Source organism: Portunus trituberculatus, chromosome 29 (genome assembly GCF_017591435.1).
Source record: "Portunus trituberculatus isolate SZX2019 chromosome 29, ASM1759143v1, whole genome shotgun sequence".
In the NCBI taxonomy this organism is placed as follows: Eukaryota; Metazoa; Arthropoda; class Malacostraca; order Decapoda; family Portunidae; genus Portunus; species Portunus trituberculatus.
The window spans coordinates 4,117,685-4,135,211 of NC_059283.1; the positions used below are offsets into that span (position 1 = coordinate 4,117,685).

The 17,527-nt window shown below is 42.2% G+C and overlaps 1 protein-coding gene across 1 annotated transcript in view; it reads left to right on the forward strand.

Moving 5' to 3' along the window:
* The window catches only part of LOC123510458 (teneurin-a-like), a 462,953-nt gene that overhangs the window by 369,978 nt on the left and 75,448 nt on the right, over positions 1-17,527 (forward strand). Inside the window, 3 exon segments of the mRNA XM_045265650.1 lie at positions 3,193-3,375; positions 4,592-4,738; positions 12,290-12,497. Of these exon segments, the coding sequence (XP_045121585.1) occupies positions 3,193-3,375; positions 4,592-4,738; positions 12,290-12,497 (538 nt within the window).

Here is a 17,527-nt window from a genome sequence, read left to right on the forward strand (position 1 = left end):
CAGGGGCTACACGTGAAGGGAGACACACCCAAATATCTCCACCCGGCCGAGGAATCAAACCCCGGTCCTCTAGCTTGTGAAGCCAGCGCTCTAACCACTGAGCTACCGTGTGTGTGTGTGTGTGTGTGTGTGTGTGTGTGTGTGTGTGTGTGTGTGTTTGGTATATTTACCAGTGTCGCCTTGTATTCTCTCTCTCTCTCTCTCTCTCTCTCTCTCTCTCTCTCTCTCTCTCTCTCTCTCTCTCTCTCTCTCTCTCTCTCTCTCTCTCTCTCTCTCTCTCTCGTCAGCGTTATGGCGTAATATTTCTTACTACTGTTTGTTTTTTTCTTTCTTTTTATTCATTTCTCTCACTGATATTTTCTTTGATTACTTATGTGCTTTTGGGGACGTGTGTGTGTGTGTGTGTGTGTGTGTGTGTGTGTGTGTTTGTCAGTTTTTGCATTTTTTTTTCTGTGTCTGTTAATTGTTTTGTCCTTTTGGTAACTTTCTTTCTTGAATCTTATTTTCATCTTCCTCCTCCTTTTCCTCCATTTCCTCTTCCTTCTGCTAATCTTCATCCTCCTCGACTTCCATCTTCCTTGTGTTCATCTCCTCCTCCTCCTCCTCCTCCTCCTCCTCCTCCTCCTCCTCTTCCTCCTCTTCCTCCTCCTCTTTGAAGTCTCACACTTCGCCGAACTTCCTCGGTTCATAGGCTTTGATCGTCTCTCTTTCCTCCCTGCGGTTCTCCCACGTCTCCACTCTCCCCGCCTCTCTTTCCCTGCCGCTCTCTCTCTCTCTCTCTCTCTCTCTCTCTCTCTCTCTCTCTCTCTCTCTCTCTCTCTCTCTCTCTCTCTCTCTATTTCCTCCTCTCTTCCTCTCCTCTTCTTCATTCTACCCTTCCTTTCTTCTCAATCCCCACCCTCTTGTAACTCTTTGATTTTTTTCTTTTCTCGGTCTCTTTTTTTTCCTTTTATCTCGCTTTTTAGCATATTAGTTCGTGTTCTGTGTCTTATTACGGCTTTAGGCTTTTTTTCATAATTTTCCGTCAATTTTTCTTCAGGTAATTTTTCTTTTCTTTTTTGTTTATCTTGCGATCATAAGTTGTGCTCTGTTTCGTCACCCTAATGAATTGCAACCAACTTATGACCACTACTGTATAATTAACATGTATTTTTCCCTTTAGTTCCTTGTGTATTTTAATTGTATTCTTACGAGTCACTCACATTTGCACTGACTCCATTTACTTAATATTAAGCAACTCTGTATTTGTTCCCCCAAGGTGTATGCATTATCTCCCTCCGTTTTGCTTTTCCCTTCACCAAACCACATCCTCCTCGAGTTAGTTTCCCTCCAGTTTTCCTCGTGTTTCCCTCTTCCTTTCATCGACTTTCCCTCAGTTTCTCACAAGCGCATTCGTTGCATCTTTCCTCACATGCACCAAACAATTTTTTTTTCCTCCTTTTTTTCTTTCAACTTGTCAACCTCCCCCTTCAGTTTCCCTCCTTCCATTGGCTTTTCCTCGCGTTTTTCTTCCTTGAGTCGGTTTTCCCTCGTGTAAGCTTTCCTAGCGATTTGTGTTCTCTTTTGGTAAAGATACAGTGGGCCAAGATACACAGACTAGCGATGTAGGTGTTGAATGCAGAGAGAGAGAGAGAGAGAGAGAGAGAGAGACAGAGACAGAGACAGAGAGGGGGAAGAAAACTGAAAATCTAATAATTCTAATCATTGCAGTTACAACAAAAAAGGTGAAAAGTGAAATGAGTTTGAAAAAAAGTGACAATCTTTATCAAGAAACGTAAGAGAGAGAGAGAGAGAGAGAGAGAGAGAGAGAGAGACATGCAACAGAAAATCTAATAATTCTACCCATTACACTTACAAAAAAAAAATAATGAAACAAAATAAGTCGGAAATAAAAAAAAGATATTATCGTTATCAAGAAACGTAAGAGAGAGAGAGAGAGAGAGAGAGAGAGAGAGAGAGAGAGAGAGAGAGAAACATCGATAGGATATTAGGCGAGGCAAGTGAGGTAATTGAATTTAGATCAGTGACCGTGATCAGGAGGCGCTTCTCTGCCGTGCAAGGCGATAAGAGTCAAACTAATAACCTGAGCCTGAAATTAGCTGCAGATTGAACCTTGATTAGCGAGCGAATGGGAGTCTCGAAGATGGTGAATGTAATCATCTTCCCTCGCGTCTTCTTTCATCTTCCTCGTGTCCTCTTGTTGTTGTTATTGGTGTTATTCTTATTCTGGTTCGTGTTATATTTCATCCTCCTCTCTTCTTCTTCTTCTTCTTCTTTTTTCTTCTTCTTCTTCTTCTTCTTCGCCTCTTCTTTCTTCTTTCATCTTCTTCGTGTCCTCTGTAGTTGTTATTGGTGTTCTTATCCTGGTTCGAATTATTTTTCCTTCTCTTTTTTTTTTCTTCTCCCGTCTCCTCTTTCTTCATCTTTCTTCTTTCATCTCCTTCGTGTCATCTGTTGTTGTTATTGGTATTATTCTTGTTCTGGTTCGTATTTTTTTTCATCCTTCTCTTTCTTCTTCTTCTTCTTCTTCTCCCGTCTCTTCTTTCTCTCTTCTTCTTCGTGTTTTTTTCTCGTTGTTATTGATGTTTTACTCTTCGTCTTTTCTTCTTCCCTCGCCTTTTCTTGTTTCTTCTTCTTCTTCTTCTTCTTCTTCTTCTTCTTCTTCTTCTTCTTCTTCTTCTTCTCTCCCTCGTTGTGGTGAGTGTGTTTATCTTCCTTCTCGTCTTCTCTTCTTCTTCCCTCGCCTCTTCATCTTCGTGTTCTTCTCTCTTTTGTTATCACTGGTGTTGTTTTTCTTGTTTTTTTTTTGGCATTCTTCTTCGTTTTCGTCTTTATTCTTGTGAGAGCATTTGTCTTCCTCTTCTTATTCATCATGTTACTTCTCATTTTTATTTTCCCTCATTTTATTTCTTCCTATGCCGATTTCTATTTGGTGTACTTTCTTGCTATTACTGTTGTTGTTGTTTTTATTCGTGCAGTGAAACCCCTCGATGTTCAAAATACCATGAATTATTGTATATCGCAAGGACATTTTTCGATTTTGATCCATACATCGACTTTTATTTACCCATTTAGTATAGTACGTGGCAGTGCGTTGCGAGAAAAAGTCGAAAAGCCATGTCCAATTAACCGAAGCTTTCACTTGACCAAGAAATAAAAAACGTTAACACTTCTTCTCTTCCACTCTCACAGCTCGGTGCAGCCTGGAGTGCGTTCACGGGGAGTGCGACAAGGGTGGGTGTGAGTGCGAGGCGGGATGGACAGGTGAGAGGTGCGACCAGAGAGCCTGTGATCCGCGCTGTAACCTCCACGGCCAGTGCCACAACGGAACCTGCGTGTGCGTGCAAGGCTGGAATGGAAGGCACTGCACTATACGTAAGTAAAAGCACTGTTTGGTTTGTTATTGCCGTTTATGTATGCTTTCTCTATATCACTGCTACATTATCCATTCAGGCTTAGTTTGAAGAATGCTGTGATCACTTTTACAGGACTAACCAGGTTTCTTCATGTACGTGTAGGTTAAAATACCTCACATATAATTTTAAAGGACGTGGAACTAACTAGCTACATTTTTTTTTCTTTTTTTTCTTTTTCATCTACATCACTTCTACGCTATTCATTTAGGTTAAAGGCACCGATGAGTTCTTGAATGGCAGTTATGTATGTTTTAACTCTATCACTACTAGATTAACCATTTAGGCTTAGTTTGAAGGTTGCTGTACTCAATTTATAAGAATAACCTTTTTTTTCATGTACGTATAAGCTGACATACCTCAGTTGTAAGTTTAAAAGACGTAGGACTAACTAGCTTCATTTTTTGTTCTCTTTTTTTTTCACCTTTCACTATTACACAATTCATTTAAGTTTAGTGGAGGCCTGTAGGGTTAAGGACAGCCATGATGGTGTTAAAGTATAGGTTAATCAGGAGTTATAATCTCTACTCTCATTTTGCGATGCTTGTGTAAAATTGTGTTGGTGTTTAGGCGCGTGGACTCCATTAGTAATTAGCTATGGTGATTAGGGCTGATTTAATGGAATTACCTGATTAATAGGCTATTTATTTACAATCCTGACCTTGATTCTCCTCCTCCTCTTCCTAATCTTCGCCATTATCGATTTTTCTCTTTTAGTGCTCTCTCTCTCTCTCTCTCTCTCTCTCTCTCTCTCTCTCTCTCTCTCTCTCTCTCTCTCTCTCTCTCTCTCTCTCTCTCTCTCTTCTGTTTTATCGTGTCCTCTCTTTCACCATGTTCTTTTTTTTTTCTCCTGTCCATTTGTCTGTTTCTCTTCTTTATTCTTCTCTTCTTTCTCCTTTTATCTATCATCTCATTTTTTATTCTATTTTCGTCATGTGTTCTTTCTATTTCTATTTTCTTTTCAATCCTTTCTCGTATATTACTTCATTTCTTCACCTCTCTTTCTCTTCTACTATCACATTTTCTTTCTTACTCTCCTCTTCTCTCTACTCTCCACCATCATCTCACCCTCACCTCTCTTCTCTCTTGTTATCGTATCTTGTCTAATCCTCCAGCTATCCTATCCCAGTATTCTCACACGTCCATCTCACCACTGCCTCCCTTCCTTTCATCCTCAGCTGGGTGCGAGAATGGGTGTTCTGGCCACGGGATGTGTACTACAGTGGAGGGACAGTACCGGTGCGAGTGTTCTGCTGGGTGGACTGGACCTGACTGTTCTGTGCAGCTCGAGACTGTTTGCGATGATGATACGGATAATGATGGAGGTGAGTACTGGTGTTACTGGGAGTTTGGTGTGGTAGATGCAAGACTGTTTGGAAAGGATGTGATGATTTTTTTTCTTGTTTTCTACTTTTTATGTGGTGGTATAGAACATGATAGGATTAATGGTGAAAGTGAGTACCGAAGTAGCTTGTAGTTTTGTGTGCAGTGCTGTCAAGAAAGTTAACTCCTTCAGCATTGGGACGCTTTTATTTATGATTTTTTGGAAATGATTAGATGATTTATTGACATTATTGAGGGTCTATGAAGGTCAGAAGATTAACGGGCAGTCTTCACTATTTTAATCCCCCACATAAGTATCTGAAGCTGTATATCACCAAATAGTAAGCAGAATGAATATGAAAACGCGTCATGGTACTGAAGGAGTTAATATCAAAGAGTTTTTTTTTTCTTTTTGTGTATTTTGGTACAAAGAATAAAAGTAAAGTGGGTATTATTTTTTTCTCTTTTTTTTTCTCTTTGTTTTTCACGTGTCATGCATAATTTGTTCTAAAAGATGCAAGAATATTGTGCATTTAAGTCATGGAAGGTTACTTTATTTTTGTCTATATTTTTCCTCTTCCTAGTCACGTTGGAAAGATAAAAGAGTGTCAGGAAAGCGGGTGTTGGATAGCTTTCATTTGAAATTTTTCTTATTCATTTTATTTATTCGTCTCTTAGTCTGTTGCGAAATATACAGACTATTAGTTGAATGAGTTTTGACCATTTTTCTTTCGTTTTTCCTTGTTTTTTTTCTGCATGAGTTAAAAAGATCCATGTAGAAGGTATTGGACTGTTTTCTATTCTTTATTATATTTTTTTGGTCTTAGGCTGATAAAAAAAATAGAAAAATTAAGGAATAAGTAAAGAAGAGCATTCAGGAAAAGGTAATTACAGAAGTTTCCAGAATGTTGGCCGATTTACTTGTAGAGATTTGAAATAAGATAAGTTTTTTTACTTTTTCAATATTTTCTTGCTAATATGTGTTATGTTTTACTCGTTCTTACTTTCACCTTTTTCCTTTTTTTCTTATTTTTTTCCTTTTCTTTTTTTTTTTTTTTTTGCATTTTTCGTCTTATATGCTTAAGCCGATTCACTGTTATTGAAATTTGCAATATTTTCGACTTTCACATTTTTATATGATAGCTTTAGTCCTTTTCACTCTCGATTTTTTTCTTCGGTTTTTTTTTTTTTTACATTTTGCTTTTTTTTCTATCCTTGGAGTTAATTAATATTGCTCCATTCCCAGTTACTCACTCAGCCTCCTGGAACCCTGTGTTAATACTCGCCTTTTCATTTCATTTCTCAATCATTCACTTTTTTCATCCAATAATTTTCACATCACTTTCATTCCCAGTCTTTTTTTTTTTTTTATTCTTTTCAACGAACATTTATTTTTTTTTTTTACTTTTCTTGAATATGTCATAATTTTATTTCCCAATTATCCATCACGTGTAATAATTTTTTCACGAATTTCCAGCTTCATTTTCATTTCTCATGCATATTTTTTTTCCACGAATATTCTTCTTTATCTTCACTTCCTCTCCTTCACTTTGCATCACCAAATCTTTTATTCTCTTTTTTTCTCTTTTTTTTCATTTTTCTTCCCTGCTGATTACTGATTCGCTTTCACATCTGTCTCTCCCCCACCTCTCATCCTCTCCCCTCTCATCCCGTACTCTCAAAAAAACCCTTCAATCCTCCACCACGAACCGCCCCTCCCCCTGACTTCCTCCATCCCTACCCCTTGAGTCCACCATTCCCCCACCCTCCTCCACCGTGAAATCCACTTTTTAGCTCCACCTTGAAATATCTCCGCCTTTTCCTGCATCCACCTCAGCTACTCCACCCTCCTCCTCCTCTTCCTCCTCCTCTTCCTCTTCCTCTTCCTCTTCCTCTTCCTCTTCCTCTTCCTCTTCCTCTTCCTCCTCCTCCTCCTCCTCCTCCTCCTCCTCCTCGGGAAACGCCACTTGTCCCCCTTGTCAGCTGGTCGTTAATGAGCAATTAAGTGGTCCTTCATTAACGAGAGATCGATAATCAGCGAGAACCGAGGCAATTAGGGGTATAAGGGTCATTACTTCAACACTTCTTACTTTGCATTTCCTTCTTTTTTCCCCTTTCTCTCTCTCTCTCTCTCTCTCTCTCTCTCTCTCTCTGGTAAAGTGGATGGTTTTGTTGTCTGGATGGAGTCTTGGGTTGATATGTGTGTGTGTGTGTGTGTGTGTGTGTGTGTGTGTGTGTGTGTGTGTTCCGATGCTATCTATCGCTGTCATATGGAGAGTCTGAGGCTAAGGTGTTCCCAGCTGATTTATTGCCCCCAAGAGACTTCCCTTCCTCCATCCCCCCATCCTCTCCTCCTTCCCTCCATCCCTCCTTTCCTCATCCTCCTCCATGCCTCCTCTCTTCTCCTTTCCCTCTCCATCACTCCTCAATGCCACCTTCCATCTCTCCTCCTCCTCCTCCTCCTCCTCCTCCTCCTCCTCCTCCTCCTCCTCCTCCTCCTCCTCCTCCTCCTCCTCCACTGTGGGCCGTTCCTTCCGCAAAGCCACATTTTATTCTTCCTCCATTCCTCTTCTCTTCACATTTTGTCTTCAGTTTCTCTTCCTTCCTTCCTTCCTTGCTTCCTACATTGCTTCCTTCCTTTCATGTAATTTCATCCTTATCTCTTTTCTCATCTTTTCTTATTTTCCTATTACTTTAATTCCACGAAATGACAGAGAGAGAGAGAGAGAGAGAGAGAGAGAGAGAGAGAGAGAGAGAGAGAGAGAGAGAGAAGAGAAAACAAGTGAAGCGAATGACCTCCCAAAACAGCTGACATCGGCCCCGATACAGAAAGAGAGAGAGAGAGAGAGAGAGAGAGAGAGAGAGAGAGAGAGAGAGATCCATGGTACGAGAGATAAAATGTCTCTCAAACGTCTACTTCCTTCCCTCCATTCCTTACCCTCTCCCCCCTAAGGGATTTAAACTGATCTTTTCCTTTATTTTCCTTTTTTTTTAACCTTTCCCTTCTTTATCATCCACATTTCTTACCACAAAACGAAAAATAGATACATAAACACGCCAGAACGAAGTAGGCGGAAGAATCTGAAGGAGCTGAGAGATAGCCAATCAAAACGTTTCATTTCGTTGTCTCTGCTGGAAAGACGAGCGCTGATTGGCCCAGGCCGTGGAGGCTGATGAAGGGCCGCGAGGTTCAGAAGTCTCTTGCGATATTGCCCAGAATGACTTGAGAACGTGAGGGGAACATGAATAACTTTTTTGTGTGCTTTTTCTATTTTGTTTCAGCTTCAGTGGTATTGCTGGCTGGGTAGAGTGTGAGAGAGAGAGAGAGAGAGAGAGAGAGAGAGAGAGAGAGAGAGAGAGAGAGAGAGTAGTGGTAGGTATAGAAGAGAAAATTTAATAATTCTACTCATTGCAATTACAAAAAGATAAGATAAAAGTTACAAAAGTTAGAAAAAAAACAGTATATTTGTTATCAAGAACTCTAAAACAGGAAAATGAGAGAGAGAGAGAGAGAGAGAGAGAGAGAGAGAGAGAGAGAGAGAGAGAGAGAAGTGGTGTTTTCCCGAGTAATGAGAAGGTTTGAAGTGTTTTCCTGATGCGCCCTCTTGAGTTTTATTCCCATTGATTGGTTTGGAGGGAAGCTCAGAGTCGATACAAGTGTTTTGGCAGCTGTGAGAGGCCCTGGAGGAGACCATTTGCCAGCCGCTTTTGCTTTAAATAAAATATATACATGAGCAGGAGTGTTATAGGAACGACAGCTAACAAGGTATTTTTGAAGCTTTGATGTTGGTGATGATGATGATGATGATGATGATAATGATAACTTTCTTCTTTCGTGTCTTCTTCTTCTTCTTCTTCTTCTTCTTCTTCTTCTTCTTCTTCTTCTTCTTCCTCTTCTCTCTCTCTCTCTCTCTCTCTCTCTCTCTCTCTCTCTCTCTCTCTCTCTCTCTCTCTCTCTCTCTCTCTCTCTCTCTCTCTCTCTCTCTCTCTCTCTCTCTCTCTCTCTCTCTCTCTCTCTCTCTCTCTCTCTCTCTCTCTCTCTCTCTCTCTCTCTCTCGTACCCAAGAGAAGAAGTGGAGGTGGAGGGGAAGGAGGAGGTGAAGGAAGAGGGTAGGATTTTCAAGGAAGATCCCCTAAGACATGGATGTCCTGAGAGGCGCGTTTCTTGTCCCTCTGGCACGAGACCCTTCCTTACCTGCCGAGGAGGAAGAGGAGGAGGAGGAGGAGGTTAGGCAAGTGAGAGGATACAGAGGAAGAGTAAGAGGAGGAGTTGCTTGTGAGGAGAGGATACAAAGGAAACAGAGGAGGAAAGAGGGAGGTGAGAGAATACAGTGTAGGAGGAGATTGTAAGTGAAGGAAGGTATAAGGCATAAGGTATGATTCTGAAGACGTGATGAAAGGTGTGAATAAGTGTAGATGGTGAATATTAACCCCCTTCAGTACTGGCACACATTTTTACCTTGAGATTTGTGTTCGATTAAGTCATTTTATTTACATTAGCAAGGGTCTATGGAGGTCAATAGATTAATGGCCACAGTCTTCACTATTTTACTCCGCCAAATAAGTTGCTAAACATGTATAAAGTCACCAAATAGTAAGCAGAATAAATATGGAAATGCGTTAAAAGCAGATGACATGTATGGAGAAAGAAGGGAAGAAGATAGATAGAAGAAGTGGGTAAGTGTGAATCTTGAACAGTGAAGTGGAGAAAGGAAAATGAAAAAGATGTGCATAAACACGTGATATATATAAAAAGTGTAGGAGAGGTAGGCAATTTATCCACTTTGAGAGTAAGAGAATAATGGTGCATATATAAAAAGAAGCAGGCATTTCCGAGAACAATTTCTGAAGTGATGGAAGAACGATATAGTAAAAGAACAACTCTTAACAAATGAAACAGGATGAAAACACCACGCAACTCAACACAACTGAACAAAAAATAAAATGCAAAAACAAAAAGCGAAGCCAAAAAAAAAAAGCAAATCAAAACAACAACACATGAATAAAAAGAGACAAAAACAAGATAAAAAACACAAGACATAGAAGACACGACCACCAATAACCCAACGTGGAGTGTTTACGTAAATTCGCGTGAGTAATCGCGGAAGGTGGGTTGCAAGGTGGGTGGTGTGCGCGGCGTGTGCAGGCGGGGCGAGGAACCAGTGTGAGGGAAGTTGCTTAGTATGTATGAGGCTGGCGGGGCTTCCTTAAGGCATCCTCGGAAGGAACAATGTATCGCATATCGACAGGAATAGAAGGAAGACAAGAAGGAGGAGGAGGAGGGGGAGGAGGAGGATCTGGATCATCTCCATCTCCGCCACTTCAACTCGAGACGGGAGGTTATTGGAGATGCTGCTCTTCCTTTACATAAATAGCACAGAAAGAGGAAGGGAGGCATACAGACAGACAGACAGACAGATAAACAGACTGATAGATAGATAGGGAGACATACCGACAGACAAATAAACAGACTGATAGATAGAGAGTCAGACAGACGGAGAACCAACCTAAATTATTAAAGCCTTCCATTCTCTCTCTGTTTTCAGCACATCTATTCACAAACACAAAGATAACGAATGGAAAAAAGTATGCAAAAAAAAAGTGCATGTAAATAGAATTATAAGGTAGAAACGTGTGTGTGTGTGTGTGTGTGTGTGTGTGTGTGTGTGTGTGTACGGTTTCTTTCGTTCCTTCCTTCCCCCGGCGCCGCGATGCACAAACAAGACAGACAAACAGTTGGGCCGCCTTTGTTTGCCTGTCGCAAGAAGCAAACTGGGAAAGAATCTCTCACAAATAGTCAGTTTGGCCTCGGGGGGTTTGGCGGAGTTGAGAGAGAGAGAGAGAGAGAGAGAGAGAGAGAGAGAGAGAGAGAGAGAGAGAGAGAGAGAGTTCTACATATGACTTGAGATGCATTATTAACTTTGCTCTTCTTTTCCTTCACTTATTTTTCACGTATACTCATCTCCTCCTCCTCCTCCTCCTCCTCCTCCTCCTCCTCCTCCTCCTCCTCCTCCTCCTCCTCCTCCTCATATCTCTCACTCCTCCGGCGTTTCCTCTCTTCTACTCTCCTTATCTCGCCTTCCTTCCTATGCCCCTCCTTCTTCCCTCCCCATTCCACTGACCTTGACGTCCGTAGATATAGGAATTATATAGAAATTCCTCCTTCTGTTGTCACAGGAAAGGAGAAAATGCTGAGTCAAAGTCCATTCAAATTGAGTTGTAAAGAATTCCTCGCGAAGATATGTTTTATTCTGATTAAGTGAGTTTTATTTTCTTTTTCTCTCTACATTTTTTTCCTTTATTTTTTTCTGTAGGTGTAAGGTTTCAATATTCTGTCTGGGTTCTGAAGGAGGAGAGGAGGAAGATAACTAAAGGGATGTGTGAGGGTGAAGAGAGGAGGATATGTGGTTAGAGGGAGAGAAGAGATGAAAGTTAATGCAAAAAGGAAAGAGAAGCTGAGACGAGAAAAGAAAGGTTATAGGGGAGAGGAAAGGTGTGAGGGTTGGACCTTGAGAGAGAGAGAGAGAGAGAGAGAGAGAGACTGATAATGACCGAAGAGGAAATGACATCTTTATCTAAACGCACTGAAACGAGAAAGAAAAGAAGGAAAATGAGTGAGACAAAGAAAATACAAAAAAGAAAACGAAAAACATCATTGAACTTAAAGCAAAACAAGATGAAGGAAGACGAGACAACACACACACACACACACACACACACACACACACACACACACACACACACACACACACACACACACACACACACTCCTCAAGGAATCTCTAACACCAGAAACACAGGCACACTCACCATCTCACATTGTTTACACAGACAGACCAACAACTAGTGGTAAAAGGCACTGGAGGCAAAACAGGGCAGGGCGGAGGCATATCCCTGGAGTTCGGGGTGCTTGGTCGCTGGTGCAGGCGGCAGGAGGCACAAAAACTTCATGAATAATACTTGTCCCTCCCCCAGAACACGTTGGATTGGTGAGATTGGTTGGGGTGGCTGGAATATCGTAGTGATGAGGTTGGTGTGGGGTTGCTGAGGCTCTTGGTGGTGTTGGGAGGTTTGCAGTGGTGGTGTTGCCGGAATGCTGTTGTGGAAAGGAGTGTAAAGGAGAAATTTGTCAAGGGAATATAAATGAAGAGTAAATATCAGTTTGGTTTTAGTTTTGGTGAGATATGAGAGATGATAGAGTAAAAGGTCTCTCTCTCTCTCTCTCTCTCTCTCTCTCTCTCTCTCTCTCTCTCTCTCTCTCTCTCTCTCTCTCTCTCTCTCTCTCTCTCTCTCTCTCTCTCTCTCTCAGTTCATTAATTTATCGATCGGTTTTGTTTACCACGTCTTCCTTCTCAATTTAATTCAAACCATTCATCATTTTCTTTCACCTTTTCTCATCCCTCACACACATACCTGCTCCTCACGCAATCTCACCTTTACCTGTCCTCACCTCCTTACCTGGGGCACTGCTGATTGCATTCCTCGGTAAGAACAGGTGGAGGAGACGAAAACACTCACTCAAACTCATTTTTTCCCTTTTTCCTCCAACTTAGACGGTCTCGAGGACTGCTCAGATTCGGAATGCTGCTCCTCGGACGCTTGTGTGGAGCATGTCATGTGTATGGTGTCCAGCGATCCAGTGGAGGTACTTCTACGTAAGCAGCCGCCAGCCGTTACCGCCTCCTTCTATCAACGGGTGAAGTTTATCATCGAGGACTCGAGTGTTCAGAGATTCACGCAGAAGGACGAGTTTAGTGAAAGGTAATGTGGGAGATGTCTTGTTTCTTGCTGTAGTTTGAAGTTAGTAGTTGGTTTTTGTGTATGTGTGAGAGAGAAAGACGAAAGAGTGAATATGAGTGGAGCCAATTTCTGTGTGCGTGTGTGTGGGTGTGTGTTTGTGTGTGTGTATGAAGCGCTTACTCATATTTCTCCCATTCTATTATCTTTGCTTTTTGTTTTGTTTTTTCATCCCCCTCTCCTTCCTCCATCCCCCTCCTTTCCTATAGAATTAATAATCATCTGATATTCATCACTTCGCTGTCTGACCTTAACTTAAATCCTCCAAACCAACCCAGTGAAAATTAAAGGCATAAAGTTCAAAATATTATGACCTCACCCAAATATTTTCTTTAATTACTCCATTTAATTCACCTTCAGGAAAATTTTAACCAGTAACACCTTGTCCTTTTTTTTCATCCCCCCGATATTTTTTCCCTTTCCCGCTGAGCTCTCCTGGGGACAATATTTTCCTGTTACTTTCATTTAGTTTTCATTGAGGAGAAAATATGAGGATGGTGTGTGTGTGTGTGTGTGTGTGTGTGTGTGTGTGTGTGTGTGTGTGTGTGTTTAAATCATCTGTTAGGGAAATTCTTCATCATCGTTTTTTTTTTGTTATTTCATCTTCCTCCTCCTCCTCCTCCTCCTCCTCCTCCTCCTCCTCCTCCTCCTCCTCCTCCTCCTCCTCCTCCTCTTCCTCCTTTTCCTTATTCGTGTCTTCCACTCATTCTACATTTTTTCACTCGTCTGCCTGTCGTATCGTCTCTCAAAACAATTTCCTTACCTTTGATTTTTTTATTTATATTTGACTTTTATCTTTCGGAATACAAATTTTTGAAGTTTATATTTGTTTCTATTTCATCCGTCGCATTTTTATATATTTTTATTTCGACGTGTATTTTTTTTGTTTTGTTTTTTTTTTTTTCGCGGGATTGTTATATTTTCTTTCCGCTCCGCTCGGTTTTGTTTTTATATTCCCTCCAAACTCACAGTATAGTAAACAAATAAATGAATCTATGCGAAATTTAATGAAATAACCATAGCAGTAATATCCAATTGTTCGTATTTCCATTCATTTATCAATTTATCATTAATGTTTCGATCACAACCTTCACTTATCAATATTTTTTTTTTAACTGGACCAAAAATATACAAGAAAAATAACAGTAATGATAACAATAATATAATCGTCCATATTTTTCTCGTATTCATTGATCTAACCTTTACATTTCGGTCACAACGTTCAGTACCATTCACTTTTTATTTATAAATTGAACCTATATAAAAAGAAAACCAGTCCAATAGTTCTGAAATGAATGGTTTGTTCCCTATCAATGTCTTCTTTTGCTTTCCTTTGTTCTTCGACGCCTTGAGCCAAAAGAGCCTTCATTAGAAATACCATTAAATTCAGACCCCTTTTGAGTCACGCCCTCTCTCCGTTAGTTTTTATTTTTGTACCTTCGTTGTGGAGCGTTTTATTTATCTTGTTATTGTTATTCTTGGCTCATCCGATTGTTTTTGTTGAAGGTTTTAGGAGAATCGAGGTTCGTAGTGAATTATTGTTTATGTTCCTATCTCTCTCTCTCTCTCTCTCTCTCTCTCTCTCTCTCTCTCTCTCTCTCTCTCTCTCTCTCTCTCTCTCTCTCTCTCTCTCTCTCTCTCTCTCTCTCTCTCTCTCTCTCTCTCTCTGTTTTTCATTCAGTCCACCTTTCCTTGCGTCCCAGCAGCATCACGTCTCTCAGCGCCACGCCCCTCCCTCCACTGTCCCTGCGGCGCCTTCCCCAGGAGAGCCTGTCACTCCCTCATTCTCCTCACAAGTCATTAGTCCCCCTCCTCCTCATCCTCCTCCTTCTCATAACTTTATTTACGCCATTAGTTTCCTGCCTCACTCTCCCTCCTCCTCCTCCTGGCCTTCTCACCCTCACCCCCCCCACGCCTTCTGGAGGAGTGCGAGGCCGGGTAAACCACGCCTCGCCCCTCCACATGGCGGTGTCCTCGGCCTCGCCAAACCTGCGTCCTCGTGTCGCTGGTTTGGCTGCCGTGTGATTGTTTCCTTGCAGCAGATTGACTTTGTTGTTGAAAGGTTTAAGGCAGTAAGAGTAATGGCTCGTGTGGTGATCACAGTGTCTATTGTTATCACTTAGATCATGTGTGCTGTCACCCGTCCCTCCTCAACGCCTCCCCTTGCGCTCACAGCTCAGTATTCCCCACAAAAAAAATACAAAAAAACTTCTATATATAAAGAATGTGCAGTAATCCTTTTCATTTTAGTAGATTCAGCTACGCAAGATCTCATTAGCAGTCTCATATGTTTCTTGTGTGTCTTTGCCGTGCTGTCTGTGAGCGGGGCGCGGGCTGGGCGGGGTCGGGCTGGGCACAGGCTTGTAGTTTTGGGCTGAAGAGTTGCACTGATGCCTTATATATCATGACTCGTGGAGTGGCCTTGAGGGAGCGGTGTGGGCGTGTCCTAAGGCGGCGTCATGGTTCAGGGTGCGGGCGAGGCCACTTATGGACACGCGCGCCGCCCCCCGAGGCTGCCCTGAGGTTACTCGTCTCACCTGCCGTGGGCTGCTGAGGCATATGCTAGAAACACGACCTCTCGCACACCTCACCTCACCTCACCTCACGACCAACACACTCATAACGATTGGTAGCCACACACATGACTAATTACTCCACCTGTTGACCTTCCTACCTGTCACTAGTCAGTCAGCAACACAACACCACACCAGCTGACAGCAGTCCCTCCTCTACCCCAGACTGGTCCCTGACACCCTCCCCTCATCACAGGCGCCTTATGACCCACAGTTGCGGCGTCCTGTACTCAGTCCCCATATCATCCAAATAAACTTGACACATGAGGCTGATGAATTAGGGACTAGGCCTCTTTTTTGGACTTTGCCAGGAGCGACCAGGAGCCCTGAGCCACGAAGTCTTAGACAGCCCTTAGCAGCCCTTAACTCCTCCTCCTTAGCCTTCAGCCTCACCCTTTATTTGATTCACTCTCACCCTTGTAAAGTTGACGCTGTTCCCATGTCATTCACCCATGCCAGGGCTCCAGGTCCCCATGTAGGAGGCCGGAGTTGAGTGAGTGTGTGTATGTGCGTGTGCGTGCGCGTGTGGAATGCTCGGTAAACTAACACGTAGACTCTTGACGTAGTTTTGACGTAATGTTTTTAGAGGTTGTCGCTTAGATTGACAGCCGTGTGTGTGCGTGTGTGTCTGTCCGTCTGTCTGTGTCTGTCTGTATCTGTCTGTCTGTCCTCCGTCGCTCGCCGAACTACAGCGACTATTAAAACAAACCTGCAGACTTCTATCTCTCTTTAAGCAACCTTGTAGAGTGTGTTGGATTGTGTGTCGTGTTGTAACTCTCATGACCTAACAGCAACACTAACTACAACACAGCTACTGCCACTACTAACATCTCTACCAAGTCTTCTTTGGCTGCCGCTCTTGATATGTTGTGTAGAGCTGTAGTGAAGACTGCAGGGTGATCTGTCTATCTTTGTCTGTCCTTCTTTTTAACGTTAAGGAACAGATCCACTTCATTACCCAAGAGTGACCACCCCCAGGGGCACCACCGCCACAGACTCAGCTCTCTGTGCCCTGTAGGTTGTGAATCCGACACAGATTGGCAAAGTTAAACCAAAACTTGACAAAGGAAATGAAAGAGAGAACGAGAGAAAGAGAAAAAAAAACAAATGATAGCTGGACTAGGCCGACATGATTGACGCAGAAGAGCAACACAACACGAAGCCAAAACAGACCCAACCCACATCATCCCCTAAGGTCGGAAGTCCCTTTGATACAACGAATTTAACCCACCGTAGAGGCTGACGTGGATTGGTGGTCTGTGGCGGCCGCTGGTGTTGCCGTGCCCTGCGTGAGATGATGATGATAATGATGATGATGATGAAGATGGTGATGTGTGGTGAGCCCGTCTGTGTTCTAGCGTATGGCTTCAGCTCCACTTGTATAATAGACCATTTGTGTCCCTCGCCACTCGTATGTCTGGCCCTCCTTGCGAGCCACCAACCCACCCCAGGACCACCCCCTTTCTCTCTCTCTCTCTCTCTCTCTCTCTCTCTCTCTCTCTCTCTCTCTCTCTCTCTCTCATCCTCCTATCCTCCTATGAAAGATTAGCTCTCCAATAATTATTACACACACACACACACACACACACACACACACAACATGCATTCAGGTCAAGTCTTTTATTGAGAACAGTAAATCTAGAAATAAATAGAAGCAGTAAACGTCTAAATGATATGAATCAAGACCCGCAGCGTTGTTCCTTTCATTCAAATCGAGGCTTTTTAAAGAGAAAACCCTACTAAACTTACTTCCCAGTGAACACTTCAGTACTTCATCAGTTATTCATCTTATTTGAAACCGGAATTTAAACTGGCAAGGGTAACTATTCCTTTCATTCATATTTTTTTTATTATTCCTAAGGCTCCTTTATTTACCTGAGCGCACCTGGTGGATGTGATCGCCGCTTATCACCTGCCCAGTTTGAGGCTCTGTTTCCTCGGGTCTGACTCAAGCGTATCGTGGTGGAGCGCTAAGGCTTATTTTTCCGCCTCTTTCATACGCCCGGGGTCAATATTGGTCTGGCCTCGCCCTGTTTACCTCCCAAAGCCCGTTTTCTTTACCCCCCAAGCCACTCACGCTTACCGCCTGCCTCTCAGCCTCGTGACACAGTGAATATTTTATCATCCAAGGCCTTGCTTTCTTTTTTATACCTTTATTGCAATGTTTTCTTAAGGTATTACTACTTTGCCCATCGTTAAATGTACCGTTGTATTTTATCTATTATTTTTATTGCTATTAAGATTTCACTGTAAAAAAAAATCATTAATGTCACCAGTTTAGCGTAATTGAGAGAGTAAGAATGATAAAACTGATCTTGTTATGCCATTTTCACTTCAGATGAGTCGAATCACGAAATATTGCCCATAACATACAAAACGCTATTTTCCAATGTATACTTTAATTAACATCGGAAAATGTAT